At 41.4% G+C, this 27,604-nt stretch overlaps 1 protein-coding gene across 4 annotated transcripts in view; it reads right to left on the bottom strand.

Annotated features, from left to right (window-relative positions):
• SLIT2 (slit guidance ligand 2) overlaps window positions 1-27,604 on the bottom strand; it is a 354,005-nt gene that overhangs the window by 62,201 nt on the left and 264,200 nt on the right. For all 4 annotated transcript variants that reach the window (XM_036273426.1, XM_036273434.1, XM_036273409.1 and 1 more), the window contains 10 exons: window positions 22,981-23,055; window positions 21,236-21,379; window positions 17,626-17,769; window positions 15,906-16,072; window positions 14,906-15,038; window positions 11,452-11,520; window positions 7,775-7,846; window positions 7,189-7,260; window positions 5,195-5,266; window positions 1,986-2,149 (listed from right to left, as the gene is read on the bottom strand). In XM_036273426.1, coding sequence (XP_036129319.1) covers window positions 1,986-2,149; window positions 5,195-5,266; window positions 7,189-7,260; window positions 7,775-7,846; window positions 11,452-11,520; window positions 14,906-15,038; window positions 15,906-16,072; window positions 17,626-17,769; window positions 21,236-21,379; window positions 22,981-23,055 — 1,112 coding nt within the window. The remainder of the gene's footprint in view (window positions 1-1,985; window positions 2,150-5,194; window positions 5,267-7,188; window positions 7,261-7,774; window positions 7,847-11,451; window positions 11,521-14,905; window positions 15,039-15,905; window positions 16,073-17,625; window positions 17,770-21,235; window positions 21,380-22,980; window positions 23,056-27,604) is intronic.

Raw genomic sequence — 27,604 nt, 5'->3', positions numbered from 1 at the left:
TGTATGGGAGAACATAACTGCCAATGATATATCAGACAAGGAGTTAATTCCCAAAATATATAGAGTACTCAGACAACTCAACAGATCGAAGACAAACAATCCAATTGAAAAATGACCAGAGGACCTAAATAGACACCTCTCCAAACAGGACATACAAATGCCCAAGAGACATATGAAAAAATGCTCAACGTCACTAATCATCAGAGGTGTAAATTAAAATGACTATGAGGTATCACCTTATACCTGCCAGCATGGCTGCCATCAACAAATCATCAAACAAGTGCTGGTGAGGGTGTGGAGAAAAGGGGACTCTAGTACACTACTGGTGGGCATGCAGACTGGTGCAACCACTATGAAAAACAATATGATGTTTCCTTAAAAAAATTTAAAAATTGCCCTGGCCAGTTTGGCTCAGCGGTTAGAGCGTCGGCCTGCGGTCCGGAGAGACCCGGGTTCGGTTCCCGCTAAGGGCACGTACTTCAGTTGCAGTTTGTCCCCGGCCCTGGTTGGTTGTGCGGGTGGCAGCCATGCGATGTGTCCCTTCACGTCGATGTTTCTCTCTCTCTCTCCCTTCCTCTCTCTCCCTCCCACTCTGTACAAAAATGGAAAAATATCCTCGGGTGAGGATGAAAAAAAAAAAAATTTTAAAAATTAATCTGCCATTTGACCCAGTGATCTCACTTCTAGGAATATATCTTAAGAAGCCTGAAACACCAATAAGAAAGAATATATGTACCCCTATGTTCATAGCAGCACTATTTACAATTGCTAAGATTTGGAAACAGTCCAAGTGTCCATCAATAGACAAGTGGATAAAAAAGCTGTGGTACATACACACAATGGAGTACTATGCAGCTGTAAAAAAGAAAGCTCTCTCATCATTTGAGACAACATGGAGGGACCTGGAGGGTATTATGCTAAGCAAAACAAGCCAATCAGAGAAAGACAAATATCAGATGATCTCACTTATTTGTGGAATATAATGAACAAAGTAAGGTGATAAACAATATGGACTTAGAGACATAGAAAGGAGCATGGTTCAGACCAACAAACCTCAGAGGTGGAGGGTTGTGGGGGGATGGATGAGATAAACCACAGAAGTTATATGCACGTATGTGTAATCAATGGGCATAGACAACAATGCCATGGGGAGGGGGGTGTCAATGTGGAAAAAAGGAGAAACATCTATAACAAAAATAAATTAAAAAAAAAGAAAATCTACAAATTAAGAATAACAGTAACTTTCGATCCCATTTTCAGTAAGGAATCTAAATCCATACATTTGACTAGTAAACATGGAGAAATATATAAAACCAGTTCAATAGTGGTTACCTATGTATTGGGATTTAATGGTTCATTTTAGTTTCTGCAGAAATAAAATGTTTCTTATTGTTTACATTATATGCTTTAGTTTTTTCTGTTTGGGGCATGTATTATTGTTATAATAGGAGAAAACTATTTTTTGCTAAGATGCTGCTTTGAATTCACAAATACATAAAACAAAGGGGACAAAGGGACATAAAGAAGGAAGGAACAGCCACGCCGCCACGGGAGGAGGGCAGCACCAAGGGCCCGGGGAGGGCTGGCCTGACCCTGGGCTCACCTCCTCACCTGGCCTCAGGAAGCCACAGGGCCCTGGGAGCCCGGGAGCAGGGCGGACGTTCAGACAGGCAAAAGCAAAATATTTAACTTGTTAGAAGCTATGAGAGGCATTTCCAGAAACTGTGTACTCGTCATTTCTTCATGCATTTTAAAAAAAACTTAGTAATTTCCAACGAACTCTTTCTGCAATGTATTTGAAAAGCCTAATTCTCGACTTAGGTATCTCAGGTAACTGTCTGTCTTGTCCCAGCATGAGTAGAAATAACAGTTACAGGGCCTTTCAGCTATCCCTTTTAAGTCTAGTGGCCAATGACATCCTTTTTCTTTTGAAATTAACAGGGCAAACTTTTATTGGCAGAGATACCAATGATTAAAAAACATACCTTGACATGTAAATTTTTTGGACGGCGTTGTGAGTAACAGTTTATCTGCCATTTCTCCAGGCCCAGCGCAGCGAGCGATTCCCGGTTCCTTGTATTCCGACTTGACCCAGTCAGACAGCCACTGCATGTTACAGTCACAGTAAAGAGGGTTGGCTCCGATCGCTCTGAAAAAACACCACCACAAAGGCACGCGCACACACGCACACACACACACACACACACACACACACACACGGAAGTATTATTTCCTAAGGCAGCATTAAGCGAGGCTCAGTAGAAACTCCCTCTAGACTTATCGACAAAAACAATGTTTAGAAAAAAATGGAGACATGGGGATCACTCATTTTCCTGATTTATGTGCGACTGAGATTTAGTGAGTTGTCTGTCATGAGTGTCAACAAGTGGCTGGAATGTAGACAGTCTCCTGGTATCTGCAGAGACAGGTTTGTGTTGGGTGCAGATCAATGCTTCCTTCACTCGCCAATTATTTAATAAGGACCCAATCACTATGCTAGATTCTGGGGACCCAAATATGAAAATCACATAATTTTTAATCTCCAAAGAACTCCTTCTGGGAAGGAGATTAACATACACTCATACGCGCACACAAATTCCCTTTAGAGGTACGCTAGTAGAAGCGTTTACGAGGTGACTGTGAACAGAGGATAACTTCTCTGCAAGGGCTGGTGGTTGAAGATGTCTAAGCTTTTAGATACTTGAAGTAGGTGGGAAAGGCTGGGAAGGACGTTTCAGGGTAAAAATCAGTTAAGTACAAAGGTACAAAGATAAGAAAGTGCACAAAATAACAAAGATGCATAGAGCTAGTTCACCGGAGCTGGCTTAGGCTATCACTGGATGAAGGTCCCTTTACAAAGTGTCATTTTAGAACTTTGATTCCTGCTCCCAGGAGCGAGAGTGGTGGCAGGAAAAGCAGCTGAGATCAGAGCTAACACGTATTGCCTCATTCCACAGGCAGGAACTGTGCTAAGCTGTTTGTTTACACAGGTTACCTCATTTTGTCTAAAACAGCAATGTTGTGATGTCAATACTATTAGTAAATCATTTTACAGATTAAGAAACTGAGGCTGCAGAAGTTCACCAGTGGGTTTGTAAAACTGCCAAGTTTGGACACAAGAGATACATGAAATGACATTTATTTTCATTTATTTATTTTGGCTTTTCTGAAGTATATGTTGTTTATTTAAATTTTTATTGTCTAAAGTATTACAGATGTTCCCCAATTTCCTCCATTGACCCCTCCTCCCCACTCCCACCCCCTCCTGCTTTCCCCACGCTACTGTCTGTGTCCATCGGTTGTGCATAAATGCATGTAAGTTCTTCGGTTTATCTCTTCCCCCCTCCCTCCCATCCGCCTTCCCTCTGAGGTTTGTCCGTCTGTTCCCTCCTTCCATGGCTCTGGATCTATTTTAATCGTCAACTTATTTTGTTCATTATATTCCACAAAGAAGTGAGATCATGTGGTACTTGTCTTTCTCTGATTGGCATTTACAATGGCATTTAAAAACTGATTGATTGATAATTAACTTCAGATTAGTAGTGTTTTAGGTCTACAGTCTCATCAAAATCAATCTTACTCTTTCATTAGAAAGTCCCCCAAATAAGCTTGCAAAACCATAATACTTTATATTGTAATTTTAATGCCCAACTCTAACCAAAAACTGGAGTAAATGCTATGTTCATATGTGTCAGATGCAAACCCTTCTCTAAATTAAACTGAGCAAAGTGATGTTTTTGAGTCATCTGATCCCCAATGACATTTGCTAAGTCCTTAGTATGTCAGGAGGTGCAGGAGAAAAAGTGCACACAGCAGAGCTCTCTGCAATCTAGGGCGTAAAGACAGATGCATACATTACAGACACGGCTGAATGAACCACAGGGCGAAGGAGTTCCATTGCTCAGGGTCGGTGGGCCGTGGCCCCACACAGGAGTGTTCTCCTTCGCTCAGTCTACACCTTTCGTACGGAGCCTTGCCATCCATCACCTCACTACGGGAGCCGCGACCTTCTTCACGCTGCCTGCTCTGCCAGCCACGCTACAGTCTTGCACCTGAGCTACTGTTTTTCGTTAACATTGTATCTCAGGCAATGACATCCCTGAGGTTGACTCTGAGGGGCTGGGGCTCAAATCTGAACAAAGTAGAAGTCTTGCCTTCTGGAGCCTAGTAGTTTATGGAAGGAATATTAACTGTGGGCACCACGCAGTCAGAGGCACCGGAACCTACACTGATAACACAGCCCCATGAGGCAAATTCAGATGCAGTGTGACTGACAGCTAACTCCTATCCTCTGCCCATCCCCCTTGCTCAATTTTCTACGGTCTCATCTTGGGGTTTGGTGGGTTTTGGAGGGAAGGGCAAAGCCAGGAGGTAACATGGCAGGGAACCCCTTCTGGGGGGCTGGGAGCCAACTGATACTTAAGCTAAAGCAGAGCTACTGAGGGAGGCCAACACAGCTACCTGAGAAAGCTTTGGTTTCTAGGACTGTTCCCTAACCTCATTCCAGGTTTGCCATGGTCTTAACATTACAACTAAAAATAATAGAATAATGGAATTTGACCCGATTGAGTTTTTGGACCCCATGTATCCCATATTTTTAACTTTTTAAAAAGTGCACTTCCAGGAAATAGGAAGGTTCAAACGGTTGCTGTGACTAAGAACATGAAGAAAAAATTTCACCCAGTGTGGGGATTTGACTATTGCCCTCTACCACCCTATAAAGCCTTCAACTCTGCCTGATTTATTTCGGCAAGGTGCCATAGTCAATGCTGAGTAATATTTGTTAAAGAAATGAATCCTGTGTGAGCCAATCAAGACAGGCTTCATGGAAGAGGTGGTACGTGGGATGGGACTTAGAAAAGTTGGGTTTGGAGAGATTGAACGGAAGGAAAGGCAACATTCTAGAATCAGAGAACATCAAGAGCAAAGGCATGGGCTAGGAAGTTGGTAAGCCATGTTTGTAAGAAGAAACACTTTTAGCTAAGCAAAGAGAACTCAACTAATAAAGAATACGGCCAAAGGAATAAATCAAAGCCATCTTGTGGAGCTATTGAAACTATTTACATTTTCTGTAAGGATGGAACCAATCACATGTTCTGATGTCACAATAAAAGGGGAAGCACAGGAGATGTGTTCCAAAATCGCGTGCCGGGCACAGTTGCCACCAAACCCCCGTCATGAACCAGGTACTCACAGGTGTGACAGAGCAGAGAGATCGTTGAAAGCACCTTCAGGCACAACAGAAATGTCATTTCCATGTAAAGAACTAAAAGCAATAAAACACAAAATTAAATTTCCTATAATTCAGTGAGTTCAGAAAAATCCCTATGCATGTGTGAAACTTCAGTTGGTAACACGCATTTTAAATCGGTGCCGGCAAGACAGTCTGTTCGATAAACAGTCTTGGAACAACTGAGTATCTATTTCGGAAAGCAAAAGTTAGTTCCTACCTCACATCACATGCATAATATAAATTCTAGATTGAAGTGTTAAATGTAAACATAAAACTAAGGTGTAGTAAGAGAAAATACAGAAGAGTTCCTTTTCATAAACACAGGATAGGAAAGGCTTTCAAAATCACTATATAAAACTCAGAAACTGCCCGGCTGATGTGGCTCAGTGGTTGAGCATCGACTCATGCACCAAGAGGTGGCCAGTTCGATTTCCTGTCAGGGCACATGCCCAGGTTGTGGGCCCAATCCCCAGTGGGGGGCATGCAGGAGGCGGCCGGTCGATGTTCTCTCTCATCAATGATTCTATCTCTCTCTTCCTCTCTCTCTAAAAATTCAAAGAAAAAATAAATAAAATAAAACTAAGAAATCATAATGAAAATGAGTAAAAAAAATTTTGACAATGTAAAATATATTCATAATATAAAAGATTACATATAAGGAGCAGAATGGGAAATATTTACAACATATCTTATACATAATCCCTTTGTGAAAAGACCTGCAAACTTAGAGTCAAGTGGTAGCAACATAAAGATGTGTAAGTGAGTAAGGTAAAGACAAAGAACTTCAAAAAAGTGGGAAACAATATGATCAGGCGCATAGATTATGCGGCACAAATGCTTAACAAACAAACAAAATATACTCAAATGCCCTAGTAATGGGAATTGCAAATCAAAACAGAAATGGAAAATCCAGTTCCATTTGTCATAGTAACAAAAAGGAAAGGGTTGATAATATTCCATGTTTGCAGGAGTGCTTTCAGACAGGTACTCTATTAAATAGTTGGTGGAAAAAAATGTGAAAACCGACAAGCTCTTGTTTGAAGGACACGTGCGGTTGTGTCTGGTGTTCTGCCCACATGCTAGACAGTGACCCCCGCCCCCACCGCACGTCACTGCTGCAGAACCAGCACGTTCCTGCCAAGTGAACACGGCTGTTCTTCAGACTGCTGTGTAGATAATGACAATTTGGAAGTAAAACAAGTGATAGTGAAGATGTGGCAGAACAGGAACAAGTCCTGTTTATGGTTTTTAAAATCTATACAGCTGAGGCCATATGTATACAATCATCTGAAACCAAATGCATATAAAGGAACATCAAGACTGTATAACAGTAAACTCTTGAGGTGGGTACTGGGCTTCAGGGTCATGTTTTATTTTATATATTTTAAATTAATGTATTATGTAATCCATAAAGAAACTTAATTTCCTATGTTTTTCTTTCTTTTTAATCCTCACTCAAGAATATTTTCCCATTTATCTTGAGACAGAGTGGGAGGGAGGGAGGGAGGGAGGGAAGGAGGGAGGGAAGGAGAAAGAGAGAGAGAGACATGGATTGGTTGTCTCCCGCATGACCCCGACCAGGCTGGGGACCAAGCTGCAACCAAGGTATGTGCCCTTGACCGGAATTGAACCCACAACTCTTTGCCAAACCAGCCAGGGCAATTTCTTATACTTCTTTCAAAATTAGTTGTCTTTATGTAAACATACATATAAATATTATATATCATCAAATAAACAACTACAGCAAAAACAAGTATTACAGAAGAGAAAATTATATTGTCTAAATCAAAACTATCGAATAATGATACAATGAGATGTGACTTTCCAAATTTGTAGGAAATCCTAACGCACATAGCTGAAAACACCCAAGAATCCATCAACAAAGCAGTCAAATCCTTAAATAGACAACTTGATCCCTGAGAAAAGAGTTACTTTTTTGAACATAAGATACTTACAGTAACCGAAGAGACTTCAATCCATCGAAGGTTCGAGGAGGAATACATCTCAGACGGTTGTAACTGAGAATCCTGAAAGCACACAGAAGCCAATTTGTCTTACTCAGGTGTCCCCAAATGGCCAAATGTCATTTTAAAAGTCAAGCCGCTAAGAAAAGGGTTATTTTAGCATCTTTTAAATTGAGAATATGGACACATAAATATTTTTAAAATTTCAGAGTTGTTTCACAGATACAACCTATTTATTTCCTAAATAGAGTCCAGAAAGGTTCCTACCTCTGATGGGTGCTGACGCCTCACTATGCCCTCCCGAAGGTGACCTTCTCTGTAAGCTTGCTTAAGGATTGTTCCTAAGCCCACCACAAATGTAAATATCCTTTGTGTCTCTTATAGAACCCAGCACCTTTCGTGATGTCTGCATTTGCTGGCTTACTGAGGCATTATTTACTAGCTTCTCCCAGCAAGTATTTACGTCCCTTGAGGGCAGAGATGCTATCTGTCTGGTTTACCAGGAATGTCAGCATCTAGAAAAAGCATTTGGTCCAGTGAATGAATGAAAACCCAAGTACCACACTGTCACACTCACAAGGTGAGAAGCTGGGTCATGTTGCTGAAGCTCTGGTTAGACAGGGTGCTTATTCGGTTGTTACTTAAGTCTCTAAAAGAGAAAAAGAAAGAAATGGAGTCTCCTGTTAGCACAGAAATGGAAATAGTCGTGATTCACAGGAAGAGAAGTTCGTGGTCACAGCAGCACACTGCTAGCACTCGCTTTCGTCTGAAAAAGTCGGACACCGGGGGACCCTCTGGAGGAGACTGTCACGTTCTTCGAAACTCTTAAGGCCCTGGTCTGTGGAAATTCAAAGGGGCCACAAGTCTTGCTCAGGCCCTTGAAGTGCAGGCACAGGGGCCAGCGAGCTCACTGGTCCCATGTCCTTTCTCCTCTCTCTCCTGTAAGATCCGTGACCTTTTCCAAACCCTGAAACCCTTGCCTGGTCCCAGAGCAAAACATGTGGAGGCCAGTTACAAGAGACACGTTATATTATGGGTGGGAAAAACACCTTTGTTCCGGGAAGTTTCATCAGTTTCACATACTTTATCTTTATTGGAACATGTCCTCAGCAATACAGAGTCACAGCTGATAACCAAAAGAATCCCTCCTCTAATTACATTCACAACGCCAGAATTAAAAACTCTGCCCTTGGTCAAAGTCCCTAGCACATAGTAGGTCCTCAGTAAATATCAGCATATTGAATGATAAGTAAGTAAGAGAGATGTGAATTTTTTTTACCATTGCTAAATGGCTATTAATAAGTATACCTTTGGCCCTGGCCAGTTTGGCTCAGCAGTTAGAGTATTGGCCCATAGACTGATGAAGGGTCTTAGGTTTGATTCCCAGTCAAGGGCATATACCTGGGTTGCAGGTTCAATCCCCAGCCCTGCTTGGGGTCATGTGGGAGGCAGCCAATTGATGCATCTCTCTCACATTGATGTTTCTCTCTCTCCATCTCCCCTCCCTTCCAGTCTACCTAAAAAATTAAAAAAAAAAAAAAAATAGTGTACCTTTACTATGGGTTGTAATTTATATTTAGTAAACTTAATCTTATTTTTATTATATATAATATATGTGATATATAAATGGAATATATATTACAAATACAATACATAATGCAATAAAATAATATATAACATATGACATGTAAATATTTTGCATTTTGCTTTTAAAAATTAGTGAATATATACACATCCATATATATGACAATGACACAGATGTTAGTGAATATGTGTATATTCACTAATGTTTTCCTAAAGAAAAATGCCAAATATATAAATAAAAGGAAGATTCATGAATAAGTGAAGGATTTTAGGTCATAATTTATGTTCATTTATGTGTGCTTATATTCATTAAATTTTTCTGAAGCAAAATTTATGAATCAATAAATACAAGATTCAGAATAGCAGATTATCCATTCCTTTATGAAAGTACCGAGGTATCAGTAAAATGGACCAATTCAATAATGAACATTCAGTAGGAATGTTACGGAAGCTCCGAAATCCCTGGTCCTAACTGCTAAAGCACTACACCTAAACTTTAATGTAATGTAGGCAAAATCACTTGCCCACAGCTGTATAATGACTCCTTGGTAAAAGCCTTTGTGGACTGATGAATTCTCACTTTTCATTTTCCAACTGGTTTGAAACAACCACACGCTGTCCAACAAGTGACCCAGTTCTGCGGAAGTGACCCTTCGGAAACGCAGCAGTTTAATGGTTTATTTAACAGAACAAAATGTATGTAACCACGTCTTGCTGCTGTTAAATAAATAACTGGAGGCAGACAAGACACCTTGCAGGATCGTTTCTTTTTTCTTCATTTCGTAGTTTGTCATTTAAACAGTCCTGTGTGCTTTTTACAAAGTGTTTCCCCATATTTTTAAGGAAAACTGAAAATTATCAACATCTTTTTAACTCACCTCCACCCCCCTAGGGCAGCGATTCCCAATATTTTTCATCTCATGCACACACATACACTAATTACTGAAAATCGGTGGCATACCAATATATATACATACACACACACACACACACACACACATATATAATTTGCCAATCTGACAAAAAAATAAGTATAACTTTGATTCATTCACACAGGACAGCTATTGTTGTGTTAGCTGTTGTCTTTATTTTCATTTGACAATCTAAGGGAAAAAAGGTTAGTGCCCCTGACTAAATAATCCGGTGTTGTATGTTTTACAAATTCTGTGGCACACCAGCTGAAACTCACCGCCCCAGGGTCAAGTTTACAGTGAGAAATGCAACATTTTCTGCTACCTAGATTTCTAGAGTTCACTAATTAGAAATAAACTTCCTTATTCTAGGAATACTAGAAATCTGCCTCATAAGCCAGTCATATTTACTCTGAAATGAGAAAGACCTAAAGATAAAGTATTTCCCTTTCTATTCACTATTGCAGCTAAAATTTTGTCTTGTGAGACATTTTATCAATTCCTAACAAGGCTACTCTAAGTGTGACATTATACAGGGTAAGATCATATATTTTAAAAAGTTCTTGAAAATAAACTAGATTGAAATTGTTTGTATGTTTAAATATAATCTTATATTTGCAACTTAAAAATGGTAAAAAATTCTTTACATACATTAATAAAAAAAATTTTAGGACATCCACCAAACTAAAAAAAAAAAAAAAAAAAATTCAGTGTTTTGAAATTTATACTCAGAATGTCAGAATCTTTGTCACATTTTCTTAAATACTGAATAAGTAAATATGGATTTTGTAAAATCAAGTTTAACACTAGAAGCACATAACTAAATTTATAATTTATAATATGAGAGATCATACATAATAAACCGGATTTATAACATATTTTCAGTAAGAATATTACCATCTACCATCTTTTGCTTAAAGTCCGGAATAAGCCTGGCTGGTGTGGCCCAGTGGACTGAGCAGCATCCCGTGGACTGAGAGGTCCCGGTTCGATTCCCAGTCAGGGCACATGCCCGAGGTTGCGGGCTCCATCCCCAGTACGGGACGTGCAGGAGGAGCCAATTGATATTTCTCTCTCACATCTCTGTTTCTATCTCTTCTTTCCTCTCTCTTTCTAAAAAAATTCAATAAAAACATATTAAGAAGTAAATAAAAATATTGTTTACTTTCTTTTCTTGACTTCTCATAAAATAGCCCATATTCATTATTAATAGAAGTATCCTATTTACTACATTTGTACAAAGCTTTGATACACAGACTTCATTGTATTTGTTCTTCGAAGAAAGTGGAGGAGCTTTTCCTAAGTCTCCCCATCGCCTGCTTGATACTCAGTGAAGATGAAGCTAGTGATCCAGGACTCCGGGACCGAGGGGGAGCCTCTCACTGTGAATGATTGATATTATCTGAAAGGTTCACTACATCTCTGCCCCTTGCTATCCCCGATTATTGTTTTTTATCCTCACTCAAGGACATTTTTCCATGTTTTGTTCAGATAGAGTGGGAGGGAGAGAGAGGAAGAGAAAGAGAGAGAGAAACATCAACGTGAAAGGGACAAATCACGTGGCTGCCACCCACACTACCCAACCAGGGCCGGGGACAAACCGCAACCGAGGCACGTGCCCTTAGCGGGAACCGAACCGGGTCTCTCTGGACCGCAGGCTGACGCTCTAACCATGGAGCCAAACTGGCCAGGGCGCTATCTCCATTTTTGAGAAACAGAGTAAGAAGTCAAAGATGGAAACATACCATGCATTACTTACATAAGTGTTAAATGCTTGTAGTTAGACAGTTCCTTGGGAACCAGTGTAAATTGGTTCCCATCCAGATACCTGCAAACAAGGAAACAATATTATCTTGTTTAAAGACAAGTATCTCATGATCTCACTTATTGGTGGAATTGAATGAACAAATTAAACTGATGAACAAATTAGATCCAGTGCCAAGGAAGTAGGGAACAGACTGACAAACCAGAGAGGGAAGTGGGGAAGGGGTGGGAGAGATGAACCAAAGAGCTGATATCCATATATGCACGACCAATGGACACAGACAACGATGCGGTAAAGGGGGGCAGGAGAGGGAAGCAGGGTGTCAGTGGGGGGACAGGAGGGACATCTGTCATACTTTCAACGGTAAAGATAAATTTAAAAAAAGAAAAACAAAAAACAATAATGCAACAGCAGTGTATTGTAGAATAGTAGAACAATATTATTTTCACTCTTAATGGAAGCAAGGAAATGCTTGGCAATTCTGACTTTCAGATGTCATGTTCCTAGCTGAGATTGCTATTTAAGAGAAGAAAAAAAAAATAACAAAAAGCACCGTGTCCAAGCCAGTGGGATTCTTTTGTGGATCACTTGGGCTGAATTCTAACATTCAGGAGAGACTGGCGTGTTCAGTTCTTGGTGGGTTATCTAAGGTGGCAGGCGTGTGTCCAGCCGTTTTCTTGTCAGCAAGGAGGTTCATTCAAATAGCCCCACTTTTAGTCAAACTGGCAGAGCCTTGCTGAGGGCAGGACCAGTCTTCGCCGTCTAATATTATCAATACTTCAGTAAACAACAATGGGTGGTTTAAAGGAGACATTTGGGAATTTAAACATAATTGGATTTCAATTAATAATACTTTAAAAATAGTTTTTTACCACTGTAGCTACTTGATGATATTCACTGTATGAGGTCTCTTAGAAAATCACATTTATCAAGTGTACAAATATAGCATAAATATGCAAAAGTAATAATCAAATAACCACACATACGTAAATTTTCCCTTTCTGATTACAGTCAGTAGAACAGTCAGAAGATAGGCAAGAGACGGATGTAAAGGAATGCTTACGGTTATATCCATGATGTTACACACACACACACACACACACACACACAATAAATTCCATCTCCCCCCAAGGCTGTTCTTTCCCAGAGTATAGATGGTGAGGGGTAAAAATGCCTTTCATTAACTTGGGCCATCTGGTACAGATGTGCCCACAATCAATCCTGGCATGCTGGGCATGTGTCCCCTCCTGCCTCGGTGTTGTGGTCAATCTCAAGATTCAGGGTTGAGGCTAATATATTTGCTGGATTCAGCAGTAGCTGAGAAATTGCCTGAGATAACAATCTATTTCAACTATTTCAAAATGAAAACAGTTCTATAACAGTCACAATGATCAAAATACATAATAAATATTTGATTAAGAGCCTACTCAAATTTTCTGACTTTGTATTTCAAGTCCTCCCTCCTTTCTTTCCTGTAGCTAATTTTTCTTGTTGCCAGTAGAGGGCAGTATAATCCCACGCACGTTGACACTCTATTCCAGAAGTCTTTGGAGAGAGAGAGCCAACAAGATTCAGAAAGCTAACAAGATTCATGAATGTTCACATGTAAAACAATCTAAGAGGGAAATTATATGGAACTGATTAAAAATAATAGATAGCATTTGTTTAAAATTGTCCACCAATATCATTTCGCCAAATTCTTTAATAATTCAATAAAATAAGCACATGAAGTTTTTCTAATGCATGCATATATATATTACTGTAAAGAGAAATACCGCTGACTTAGTATGGTTCTAAGAATAAGCTCTCTGGGAAGTAAAACTAGGAATAACAAGAGATGCGTTAATTTTTTCATCTCTGTAATCTAGTTTCTTTAGCAGAAAAACAGAACTTTTTAAAAATTCGTAGAGAAATAGATGGAAGATTTGACTATATGTCGATGGCACAGACAGGACATGATTCAAGCAGGTTCTCAAATGTGGTTTAGTAAGAAAATTAAAGAATGTTGAAAATAAAAAGAATGTTCAAAATTATTTAACGGGAACCGGATGAAACCACCAGGGGATGGGCCAGTTAAAATGGTACAAGAAGAGATTTGGCCTCAGAGACAATCCGCATGTCATGCTGAGAGCTGTTCTTGGCTGGGTGCTCCTACAATCAAGTACACAGGCTAGTGTGTAGGCATCTAGCTTCCCAGCTTTGGATGGAGTGTAATCTTCTGAACTAAATACACATTAAAGTAAGAATTAAGTATTTACACATGTGCACATACAAAGCAGTGCTTATCGTTAATTAACAACAGTGATGGGTAGTAACAGAGAGAAACTGATCACCTTACAACTACTCAAATCCACCTCCTGTGTCCATATGCTAAGATCGCACGGTTTCTGCCTAAGTGTTCAATTCAGGACTAAATTAGGATTCATAGAACTGCACGTGATTTGAAAACAAGTTTTTCAAAAACTGAAGCGCCATCTTCGTAAACCTCATTAAGTATGATCCCTGTTGCCAAAAGTCTATCAAAGCTGCTCACCGGGAGTACTTGTACACAACTGCATTAATTACAGGTATACATTTGCACAGGTTAGAGCTCGACTTAAATTGCTCTTGATATATGGTTCCATGCAAACAAAAATCAATGAGGCAAATGACTCGATTGCACAGCAAGCATTTGCGCGTGGCCCATGTGTACGCAGACAGAGGGTGGAAGAGAGCACACGTGCATGTTATTCAAGCAGCTCATTCCCTGATGTATTCCATTCCCCATACAGAGCACGAGGCAACTAAGGAGGTGTGGGTGGTGCTTAGTGTCGGGATATGTGTGTACTGGCAACGCCGTCTGTGGTTAAATGTCAGTCATGGAAATGTTAGCGATAACTGGTCCCGCACCCTTTCCAAACTGAAGGACTTTGATTCAAGTCCAAAGGGCTGTCAAGTGTTTCTTTTTAAGGATCATGCCAGTTTCTTCCACCTTCCAGATATTAATGTATCCTGTATGGGGAGATGTTCTCCCGAGGGACACAGAGATAAGGAATAAGGAACCAGATGGAATATCCCTACACTGTAGATAAGTTCAATATGCAGCACTGCCCACGGTGCATTGGATGGGACATTCGTCTTGCATGATACTCCATGAGAAAAGGGCTCCAGAACACAGAAGTATGAGAGCTACCTTAGATTTTACCATCTTCTCTTGGGATTCACAGTACACCTTAGCATAATAAAGGCACTGAGAAATCCTGCAGTGAAGAAAAGAGAAACACACAACCAGCATTTCCCAAGCGTATCTGAGCTAGTTTGTAGTTGTTTAAGGTCTTACGCGCTACCAACTAATGGCCCATAGAATGTCCTTTGCAAACAGGACTCTAAAAACTTTTCTTTGGTGCCAGTTTCCCTTAGTGTATAAAAAATTAATTAGTCAGATAAAATAAAGACATGCTCTACTTACAATTCGGTCACATCTCTTGGAATCCCTCTGGGCAAGCCCTTCAAGCCCTTGTTGCTGCATCGGACCACTGTATCCAGGCAGGTGCACTCCGTGGGGCAGCGGGAGAGTGGGGAACAGCTATTGTCATCATTTCCTAAGTTGTCAAGAGACATACGAGAAAACTCAGATTTGCGGGGGTGAAGAAGTTAGGGGTGATTTTATGCCTTTCAATGAACATAACAAGGGCCAATCTTGGGCCACATGATCCCCGCAGTACAGGGCAGCAAGGGTGCAGTGATCGCCACCCTACATTTCACACGGCACTGTTTTCAGACAGCCTGGGGCAGAATTCCAGAAAATGATGTCCAATCTGTATTAGCAATACAAGGATAATAGTGGCTGCCCTTGTGCAGTTATTTACATAAACGACACTTTTAATTAGAGGATATAAATGGGAACTGAGTTATGGATACATTGTAAGGAGACAGGCATGAAGAGACCTACAGGGGCAGTACTTTCAGATGTTTAGCAAACACGGTCTGGGTCCCTCCATTTAAAACGCAGGCTCAGCTAAGCTCTGTGTTCACCGGCGCAACAACAGAACCTGCCCCGCCGACTTCCAGGGCTGTTCGTGTCAAATGCGGCGACACCCAGAGTGCTCCGAACAGTGAAAATGATTATTTTTGTTAGTTCCCTAGCCTTTCTATTGTAGAAGTCCACGGCCTTTCTCGTTTGGAAATGCGAGGTACTGGAAGAGATGCTAGGATAATACATGTTAAAAGGAAGCAGTAAAAATGGTAGCAACCACCAGATGGAAAGTGGAAAATCTAAAGCCTTCAAAAATCCCACGGAGGTTCGGATAGGCAGGTGCGGTCGGAGAGAGTAAGCGTCCTGTTGCGAACACAGCGCCAAACAACAGAAAAGGTGCCCAAGGACTATCTTCGCACCGGTCCACTTCGGCTGTGCCCGCAGCACAGTGCCCGGGACACCGGTGACCCGAGGCGTGGCGAGGCGTCCTTACCGTCGTCGCAGGTGAAGTCCTGAATGGCCACGTCCTGGATGGGGATCTCCTTGAGGAAGTAGGGTTTCTGACAGCGAGGGTTGCCGGTGACGATCCTTTTCTTCCTCAGCCACTCACCCAACCACGCCAGGTAGCAGTTGCAGTTGAAAGGGTTGGCCAAGAGGTTTCTAAGCACCACGGCAAACAAGACAGAGGTGAGGCTGGGGGTCCACCCCCTCCCTCCCCAAACCCCATGCGCCCCTTCGCCACACTTTCCGCTGCACCGGTCCTTTCTCATCTTCCCCTCCGGTCCCCGATTCACACGCAATCACTACATACGGGATGCATTTTTTGTTTTGTTTTTTTGGCTAAAATATTTATGTGTGAAATTTATATAATAACACCTTCCTATTAGAATTCTTCAGATAATTTTGTGCGAAAAATGAAGCGAAGGCAGCAATGTAGGCCTCTGCCGTGGATCCCGAGAGGTGTCTCGTGCGGACATCCTGTCGATGCGTCTGAGATCTGAGCTGTGTCTGAGACTTCCCTACCCTGACAACGCAGTGAGTTAATATAAAGATGAGGGCTGATTACCTTATAGTATTGGGTTTGACCTGACAACAGCTATTTCATTAATTTGCCATTTCAAGATTTCCATTTCTTATTTGCTCCAGAGAATAGGTTTCCCATCTGAACAGACAGCTGAGCTGACTAAGTGGCAGTTATAAAAATGAATTTACTTCGACAAATCACCATCCTTTTGGCATCTCCCCACTTCAGCACAAACCTATCGACAATCCCATTATTTATAAACATGCCGTGTTTAATATGCACAAATTAGTCACCCTGTGTAAACTGTCACGTTTTGTGTGGAATGAGTAAGTGCTTGACTGATGGATGGATGCTTCCCTCAAATGATTTCTTCAGTGGCTTGAGCTTTGTTGAACATGTCTGTTTTGTTTGCTTTCTTTGTAACTACTGCCTGAATTAGATTAGTATGCCACCATTACCAGGAAATCAAATCAGTTATAAGATTTATATTTTCAAACACTGCTTCTTAGATACTGATATACAAGAAATGCACTGTTTGGAGAGGTTCTGTTTTTTAAAACTTATTACTATATATATATATTTTTTGACATTTTCTGAGTTTTGTGCCTAGACCTACAAATATACTTTATTGGTGAACTGTCTACATAAAATACCCTTCTGGAAAGGCTCAACCTGTTTTTCAGTGTTTCCCTCACATCAGTGCACGCTCTCTCCTGAGCAGCTCTGGGTCTGGCCACCCCTGCAGCTCCTGCCATTGCCAATGACCCTTCCGAGCATCGGCGGCGGGAATAACCCAATCGACCCTGTTTTCATGACACTTATACTGAAAAGATGCCAGTGCGAGAACACTGGGGGAAAACTTATAACATTCCTCTTATTTGCAGCACAATCGAGCTATAACAAAATTAAAATGTATAAATTAAGCCACAGCACATTATTACAAAAAAGAACTGATCAAACAGGACTGTGATCTGTGTTAAGTTTTAATTTAAGCTAGTAGGCAATCTCTCCAGAAAAGTTGAAATAAATGTAATGTGAACCAATTTGCCCTTAAAAACAAATAAACCTACATCCTTGATCACATCTTGATGAAATGCCCAACAGTGCATTAAAATGCTCTCCATGAAAGTAAGAAATGCCATGCAGTGACTCAAGTAACATACCAAGGAAGACTGTTTTTCATACTCACAGAGTAGATAAAGAATGGAGAGTGTCAAAGGCCCCTGGTGCGATGGTAGTAATTTGATTATCATATAAAGAAAGCAGACGCACCGAACTCAGTCCTATGAAGCTGTCATTCCCCACACAGCTTATGCGATTACTTCTCAACATCCTGAGGGAGGAAAAGGGAACACTGTCATGGAGACAAAGCATCAGGCGATCAATTTTACCTATCTGAGGACCAAAATAACCCCGCTCGGCGAATCTGTGGCATTCAGGACTGTTTTCTGAATGTTCTCTAGTCATTAGGAACCACTGTGGCTATGTACTGAGAACCTTGAGCAAAAATGAAATGCTTCGAGTTGTCAATGATTACGCTCAGTTACAAAAAGCACAGGGGGCCTAAGCGGGGGTTTCCAACCCCATCTGAAGGGGGTCGATGTTTCCTTTGATGTTATCATTTTGTTTGCTTTGCTACATAATGTCCTCATTCACCTACAGCTCTCCGAGCCCTTGCAGCCCAGTGACTGGCGCATTCACTGCAGAACTACATCTGAGGTTGAACAGAAAGGAGGCAGAAATAAATCAATAACCACAGCAGAGGAAGGACTAAGGGCATCTCAGGGACTCACACGCCAAGTCAAAATCAACATCAGCCGGGGAGTCGAACTTGACGGTGCACCTGCAAAGCTCACACACATTATTTTACGTAGGAAAACTGTTCCATTGTTTTAAGTTCAGAACTTAAAAGGAAGCAATGAAGACCCCAGTGGTTCACAGGGAGGTTGAAAAGGGGCTTCTTAAAAATTCTGAGCATTATTTTTTTTTGTTTTACTCATTGCCACTAGTAAGACAAACTCTATGGTCAAGCTGTTACTGCTCTAGTTGTGGTTCCGTTCTCGATTCTTGTCTAAACTGTTTATTTGTGGGGCTTGGAACAATTACAAAAGGTTTCTAGAAATCCCATGTCCGAATGAATAGTTGCCACAAATCCTGCTGAAAAGTTCATTTCTTTTCCTTCATTTTTCTAACCATGAGTTGACTGCTCTATTTGAAGACTGCAGGATGTGGAAAAGAGGCAAAATAAACAAACAACCAAGTGTTCCTATAAAATTCTAGGCTGCCCTGTAATGAACAAGAAACATCCACTTCCGTGTCCTGCGAAGTCACAGGTAAGAAGAAAGGGTGATGTCCTTTGTAAGACACCATTTCATGTTATGGGACGAACACACAACAGGAAAGTATTTCTATCACCGCCATCCTTGGCCATAAATAACAATGAGCCCTTGGCCTTAATCTTGTTGGAGTCGCGGACCCCTGGGAGAACTTGAAGACAGCTTTGCTTTCCGTCACTGCAAACATCCATAAGCACGCTACGTACCACATTTCACCTGCAATCAAGGATTCAAAGACTCGCTGAAATACGTATATGGACTGCTAAGAGCGTTAGTCGTCCCAGAGGGTTAAGAAGTCTGGGGCCGCCGGGGTGACTTGTCAACATCTTTATAGCTCAGAGCGGAAAGTTACCACTTAGAGGAATATCTATGTCCAGACAGACCCACGTTAGGCCTCTGACGACCCCAAGCCTGGCTCTGCATGCTCCATCATGCTTGTTGCGACACAGCGGGAATAAGCAGCCAGCCAGCTGGGCGCCTGTCTCAGGGGCCAAAACATCAGGCACAGAAACCTGGCTGGAAATACAACAAAGGAGCAAGATGAATTCAGGGAGAGTCCTGTGAATGCAACCAGCCGGAAGAGATGCCGTGATGAGCTCTTTGCAGTGGTGTTATGATGAGGTGTGTTCCTCTAGAATCCCTATGTTGAAGACCTAACACCAGATGTGACTGTACTGGGAACAGGCCTTTTAGGGAGGTCATTAAGGTTAAATGAGGTCTTGTGGGTGGGACTCTAATGTAATAGGACTGGTGTCCTCATAAGAGGAAGGGACACAGAGCTCGCTCTCTCCCTACACACTGAGGAAAGTTCAGTAAAAACACAGCAAAAAGACAGCATCCAAAGGCCAGCACCAGAGCCCTCGCTGGAAACCAAACCTCTCAGCACCTTGGTCTGGGCCTCGCAGCCTTCGGAACTGTGAGAAAACAAATTCCTGTTGGCTAAGTCATGCCGTCTGTGGTTTCTCATGGTGGTACCCAAGACAGACCAATACAGATGGAGTGACAGATTCCCCACTCCCTGCCCCTCCTTCTGCCCATTCCAGGGGAAGATTCCCAGTACAAACAGTCCCTCAACTACTGTCTCGGAGGGAAAACTTCCCTTGTTGCAGGATTTGTATTTTGCTGAGTTACCTGAGACAGCTTGGGGGTGGAGAGCGAGGCGGGAGCAGACACTGCCACCTGGGGTGTACTTTCTCTGCCTTCCGTCTACACTCTTATCAGCTCCTCCATCAAAGGCTGGAGGATTATTTGCACCATACTTCCAAGGGGCTCTAAGTTAGTCATGAGAGGGTTAGCAGGTAGCAGGTGGACCCTGCCCCGTGGTTAAGATGCAAGCTAGTCCTCAAGGAACACACCTGGGCAGAGGTTGTGCAGCAGGATCTGAAACTGGGATGCCAGGAACACATCCCCCTGGCGGGAGGATGCTCCCTCCCTTTGCATATGGGAAAGAGCAGGCCATGGACTTCCCTGTCCCCTGGTTAGGGCTGTGGGAGAAAATGAGGGTTCAGGGGAGACAAGGGAGCTGAAGTCCTCTCTACTACCCCTGCAAGGGCTCTGCTTGGAGGCCAGTAGTTTCCTCGTGTCTTCCAAAGTCTTCAGAGTTCGGTTTGTGTCTCCCAATTTTTAGGTCACCACTTTTGTCAAACAGAATTATATACTTTGGAGGTAATAAAAAAATACATATGTACTCTGCAGAAAATTCAAATAACTCAGCATGCTGTCCTTACCGGTTAATCCAATCCCATCCTCCTTGGCCAACCACCTCTTGGGAACACACAGAATTTCTTTTTCCTCACCTCACACCCCCTGAGCAAGCACATAGACATAACTCTTAGCAGCTTTGCTTTGACATTTGAAATAAAAGTTCCAACACCAGTCAGTCTCTTTTGCACCAAGACCTTGCAGGGGCAGCCAAAGGTGTTCCCCAGGTAAGCTGTCATTCTGCCACAGGGCTTGATGCAGAGTCCGAAACTACTGTCCTTGGGCCAAGACAGAGTCTTAGATGGAGGTTTTTGAGGAAAAGGAAGCAGAATGATCACTCTGAGGCAGATCAGAGGAGCCAAACTCCATATGCAATGGAACTAAGATGATCTTTTTTGCTTTTTTGTTGTGGAATCATAGCCAGGAGAGACTCCTTGGCTCTTTTGCAAGCAACATGCTGTAGTCAGGGGTATTATTAGAGTAAGAGACTGTCTGCCACAATCGTGTGTGTGTGTGTGTGTGAGAGAGAGAGAGAGAGAGAGAGAGAGAGAGAGAGAGAGAGAGAGAGGAGGAAGGGAGAGAGAGAGAGAGAGAGAGAGGAGGAGGAAGGGAGAGAGAGAGAGAGAGAGAGGAGGAAGGGAGAGAGAGATGGTTGGCCGGCTGGTGGATAAGGAAGAAGGGAATCTCTGTCCCTTCTCCAGGACCGGAATGACCATGAAGTGTGACCCTGTAGAAGCAGCACAGTGCAGATAAGATACTCACAAAGTTTTGAGGCTTTCCAATCCCTTGAACATCTTATGCTGCACATTTTCCAAACGATTACTCGTGAGAAGTATTTCATTTACACCCGAGGCTCCTTCGAAAGCTCCCTCTTCGATGTCTGTGATCTTATTGTTGCTAAAGTTTCTAAATAAAAATGGCAGAAACTCATTTTAAACAGTGTCTTCCTCCCAGTGAGGGCCCTGAAACGTGTTCGATCACTTTCTTCTGCTGAGCAGTGTCCCCCATTGCCAGGCTCCTCTCTGCCCAGCAACTCCCGGGATCTCAAGAGACACCACTTACGGATTCCACCAGCCCAAAGCGATAAGAACATCAAGGGTGATGCTTACGGTGAAAATTACCAGCCTGGTCATGGTCAAAATGATCTGAATGGGTCCCCAGGAGCATTCAATTCTTGAAGTCAGGGAGCGCGTTATGTAAACCTTTATTCGCCGCAAAACTTAATAAAGCACTTTTCAAAGAAATGCCCCTGATTAAAAAGTGTTGAATGAATTAACGACTAAAGAAAGCAACTGGGTAGAGAGAAGAAGGATGGACTAAAGTGTGTCAGCGTTTAAATAGCATCACACATATGTCTGAATGTGAGTTTGTTTCCAGTGAAACCTCTCATGTAAAAATGTGTCAAAACAACCACCTTCACTGTCGGTGTTTTGTGTGATCTGAAAGACTGCAGGAGGGTGGGCTCACCCCGTGGAGGCAGCACCCCGTGAAGCAGTTCCCTCTTCCTCCTCCTCACGGCTCATTCCAAGACGAGGAATGTGCACAGAACAGTCATTTTTATAGGTCTTTTTATTCCTCTCAGAGCACTGCCCATAGTAGCTGCTCAATAAATATGTATTGAATTGAAAGACATCTTACAGCCAAAAAGAAAGAGCAGTTTGTGTCAGTGAGAAAGGAGGGCATTTGAGCAAGTAGAAACTCTCTTTATATACTGGGGGGCAGTATATAATATGGGGGTTCAGTGCACAGGAGTAGTTTCTGTCTTCTCTGCCTCGTACAGTCTTTGACCGTGGGCCGGTTCCATATATAAGAGCACAGAGAGCTCAGAAGAATGCTTCTTCCTTCCTGCTGCTTCATCCTACGTGGAGGGTGCTCCCCTGGCCTTGTGCTCTTGGCCTCCGCCCTGTGCCTCCCTCCCCTTCCTCCCGGGCGTGGGGCACTGTCTTGAGAGTTGCAGAAACTGCTGAGCTCACAAAATGGTTTTGAAATATGAGTTGTGGATATGTAGTAACACAGATGAGCTATCAAGCCAGTTTAGCAATCATTAATTTTGACTATCTCCTAATGAAAGTTTAATGAGGCACAAAGTCAAATAGTTGACATGAACGTGCTGAAAGAGGAATAACAGCATGGCTCGGGGACTAGTAAAGGAAGTTACAACACATGACCGAACCCATCTCTGCTGGGCCGAGATGCTGGATTCCTGCTGTGGCCACACAACGGCCCAGCTGTCTGGCTACAGGAAGATGCCAGCGCTCTGCTGGGGAACTGTGGTTGGCATCATTTAAATCCATAGAAAATAGCCAATTACTCAGGTTCCTTGCAGAGATTACCCTAAATTCATGCCACACGCATGGACATTTCTCTGGATCTTTTATGTTTTCCGATTTCCAAAGAAATCTAAATAAAACTGCAGAGGGATGAAACACACACACACACACACACACACACACACACACACACACACTTTGTCAGAAACTGACAAAGAGGGCGAATGCACGGCTTACATTTTACGTAACTGAGGAAGTTTCTTGAAGATTCCTGTCGCTTCCAACACTGTGAATTCATTATTATTGAGACGCCTAGGGAAAAGGAAAGAGCAAAGTTTCATCACCAAGAGTCAGGAAGGGATGACACTTTATTTCTCATACAGACATATGACATTATATTTAATGATTATCCTAAAGCAAAATATCAAACACGTATCATGGCAGATCTGTGGAAAGTAAACTCGTTCCTCAGTATCCACGGAGGGCTGATCCCAGGACCCTCCTCGGACACCACAACCCAGATGCTCAAGTCTCCTGTGCAAAGTGACGAGGTGCTTGCGTGCACCTGCACGCGTCTTCTGTCTCCTCTACCTCATCCGGGGACTCCCACCGCCGCACTCAGTGCACAGGCAAGGGGAGTGGTACTGGATCGTTGGGGAACCTGCTCCACAGTCAGTTCCTCGTAGGCCTGACGACATAGCACATGCCGGCAACAAGGTAACTTAGAAAACATATTTTCCATCCAAAGTGGTTTAAATGTGCAGATGCGGAACTTGATCATTTGGGGGGCCAACTCTACTGAATGTTTTCCCATTTCACTAACATTTTAAACATCAAAATGAAGCACATAGTAAAGAAAACCAATAATGGAACATCAAAGCAAGCTCTCATTTAGTAATCAGAAACAATTTTTACTATTTAATGACCCTTCCTGTGAAAGCATTTTATTTATTTATTTATTTATTTAGTTAGTTAGTTAGTTAATCCTCACTGGAAGATATTTTTCCATTGATTTTTTTTTTTTTTTTTTAGAGAGAGTGGAAAGAAGTGGGTAGGGGAGGAGGAGAGAGAGGGGGGAGTAAAACATGGATCGGTTGTCTCCCCAATGCACCCTGACCATGGCCGGGGATTGAACCTGCAACCCAGGTATGTACCCTTGACTGGGAATCGAACCAGCGACCCTTCAGTGCATGAGGTGCTCTAACCACTGAACACATTGGCCAGGGCTTCTTTAAGACTATTTCATTTTCTAATCACTTGCTCCATAATAATTTTATTAATGGTTTTACTGATACCAATTTATATGCTATGAGGTTCACCTTTTAAATTGTGCAACCATTTTTGCTACTTAATTCCAGAATACATATGATCATCACCCCCAAAAGAAATCCCACATCCATTAGCGTTCACTCTCTACTTGTTCCCATGCTACCTCAGTTCTTGGCCACCAGTGAAGTACTTCCTGTCTCTATGGATTTTCCTATTCTGGACATTTCATATAAATGGAATCATACTAAATGTAGCCTTCTGTGGCATTTTTCATGTTGAATAGTGTTTATCAGGTTCACCTAAGTTTCGCATTTATTAGTACTTGATTGCTTTTTATGGCCAAATAATATTCCATTGTATGGTCATACCACTTTACACTTATCCATTTGCCATTCATCAGTGATGAGGATTTGGGTTGCTTCCACTTTTTGATTGTTATCAATAATGCTGCCACGAACATCAGTGTGCAAGTTTTCCTGTGGATATATATGTTTAACTTTTACCTGTGTGCGAAATTGCTGGGTCACATGGCAAATTGATGTTTAACTCTTTGAGAAACACTCAAACTTTTCCCCAAGGGGGTACATTATTTTACGGTCCCAGCAGCAATGTACACAGGTTCCAATTTCTCTCAACTGTTACTGCCTTTTTGCTTGTTTTTAATAGTTATTCTAGTGGGTGTGTGAAGTGTAATTTCTTTGTGGTTCTGATTTGTGTTTCCTTAATGACTAATGATACTGAGAATTTTTTCATATGCTTATTGGCTATTTGTATACCTTCTTTTGAGAAATATCCCTACAAATAATTTGACTACTTTTTAATTGGGTAATATACATATTACTCCCTAATTTTATTGTTAAGTTGTAAGAATTCTTTATTCATTCTGGATATAAGTCCTTTATGAGATATATGGCTTGCAAATATTTTTTTTCCAAGTGCTGATTTTTAAATATATAATTTAGTTTGATGTAGTCCCATTTATTCATTTTTTTCCTTTGTTTCTCTTGCTCCAGCCAAAGTACTGGTGAGAATTCTGCTTTGTCTGATGTCTGCAATTTTGCTGCCTACTTTTTCTTCTAAATTTTTATGGTTTCATGACTTATATTTAAGACTTTCATCCATTTTGAGTTTATTTTTGTGTAGGGTGTAAGTTGGTGGTCTAGTTTCATTTTTTTACATGTACCTATCCAATTTCCCCAACACCATTTATTAAAGAGTCTGTCTTTACTCCATTGTATTCTCTTGCCTCCTTTGTCAAATATTAATTGAGCATAATGTCTTGGGCCAATTTCTGGGTTCTCTGTTCTGTTCCATTGATCTATATGCCTGTTCTTGTGTCATTACCGGGCTGTTTTGATTACAGTGGCTTTGTACTGTAACCTGATATCTGGTATTGTGACCCCTCCAACTTTGTTCTTCTTTTTCAAGATTGCTGTGGCTATTCAGAGTCTTTTTGGTTCCTTATAAACTTTTGGAGTTTTTGTTCTAGCTCTGTGAAATATGCCATTGATATTTCAATAGGGATTGCAATGAATCTTTATATTACTTTGGGTACTATGGTCATCTTAATGATGTTGATTCTTCCAATCCATGAACACAGTATATGCCACCATTGTTTTTCTGTCTTTGGGGACTCTAGTACACTGCTGGTAGAATGCAGACTGGTGCAGCCACTATGGAAAACAGTATGGTGTTTCCTCAAAAAATTAAAAATAGAACTGCCATTTGACCCAGTGATCCCACTTCTAGAAATATATCCTAAGAAGCCTGAAACACCAATCAGAATAAACTTATGTACCCCTATGTTCATAGCAGTGCTATTTACAATAGCTAAGATCTGGAAACAGCTCAAGTGTCCGTCAGTAAATTAGTGGATAAAAAAAAAAAATCTGTGGAATGCTATGCAGCTGTAAGAAAGAGCCAATCTCTTTGCCTTTGAGATGAAATGAGGGACCTGGAGGGTATTATGCTAAGTGAAATATGCCCGTCAGAGAAAGACAAGTATCACATGATCTCACTTATTTGTGGAATATAGTGAACAAAATAAGCTGACAAATAAAATAAAACCAGAGATATGGAAGCAGGGGACAGACTGACAAACCTCAGAGGGAAGGGAAGGGGCAGGAAGAGAGAAACCAAGGAACTGATGTGCATATGTGCATAACCAAAGGACACGGACAACAGTGTGGTGAAGGATGAAGACTGGGAGGGTGGGCAGGGAGGAGGTGTCAATGGGGGAAAATAAGAGAGACATCTGTATTATTTTCAACAATAAATGTATAATTAAAAAAATTCTTAATTTCTTAAAACACACACATGTCCTCCACCGAAAAATAAATAGATGCTAATTTCTAATTCAATTCTTGATTGACAAGTAAGCCTACGTGATGTATTATCATGCTGGGAGACACTATCTGGATTACTCTTTGCAGTATTATTGGCAATAAACATAACTCCCAACATTACTGTGAAAACAGAGTCCAGGGCTTTAATTGCATGGTTTCCATGCATGTCTAAATGTCCTGGAGCCATGAAATAGCTTTAAGAATGAACAGGAATAATAAAGATCACTGTAATCACAGGGTCGTCAGTTTCTGTCATCTCTTTGAAAGCTTTACATTATTTTTAATTATTCAAATTGCTTAAAATTCATTAAGTAACAGGCATGAGTATAGACACCACAGGAGATAAACTATAAAACATAATCCCTGTCATCAAGGGGCTATAATCTAGTTGAAGACAAAAGGATTATACATGCATAGAAAGACAACCAACTATGCAAAATGGATAATGACCAATACCAGATGGTGCTATACATAAACATGGCTACAATGTTCAGAAAATGATGAGATTTCACCAGGTTTTTTTTTGAATTTTTTAGAACATTAACATTAAATATCTCACTTATGAAAGTCAGTAAAGTCAAACCGTACAGGGGCATAGTATCCATAAATGACTCAACAAACATATTTTTGCAGCTAGCATATGCTAGCCCTTCATTAGGGTTAAATCTGATCACCCTCTGTCTTTTCAGCTTTTCCTGCTCTAATATCCTTTGTGCTTTAACACGTGATAATCACGGGATCCTACCAGCCACGAGTCACAGGGGTAGTAAGGCAGATAGAAAACACTCTTTTTGAATTTATGATAAATAGATATTCAAAATGGTGATTCTCAAACTACTTTATTTGGTGGCTATAAAGCCTCAATATGCTAAAAATCTATTAATTGTTCAGAAAAGGAGTTGGCTGTAAGTAATGCTTAAGAAATAAATATCATATGAATACTATTATTAGCAGTATTACTAATTGCTAAGTGAATTTTTGAAAGGTAAGTTAATTTCTGTAGTTATATCTTGGTCCAGAAAGATGAAGTAAAATAGCCTCTAAATATTCTTGGCCCTGGCTGGGTAGCTCAGTTGGTTGGAGCATCTTCCCATACACCAAAAGATTGCGGGTTTGATTCCTGGTCAGAGCACATGCCTAGGTTGTGGGTTTGATGCCCAGTCGGGGTGTATACTGGAGGCAACCAATCAGAGTTTCTCTCTCACACCAACATTTTTCTCTTTCTCTCCTTTTCTCTCTCTCTAAAA

This window comes from Molossus molossus, unplaced genomic scaffold, assembly GCF_014108415.1.
Source record: "Molossus molossus isolate mMolMol1 unplaced genomic scaffold, mMolMol1.p scaffold_m16_p_1, whole genome shotgun sequence".
Taxonomy (NCBI): Eukaryota; Metazoa; Chordata; class Mammalia; order Chiroptera; family Molossidae; genus Molossus; species Molossus molossus.
The sequence above is the reverse complement of the archived record's forward strand: the minus strand, read 5'-3'. Positions and strand labels throughout refer to the sequence as shown.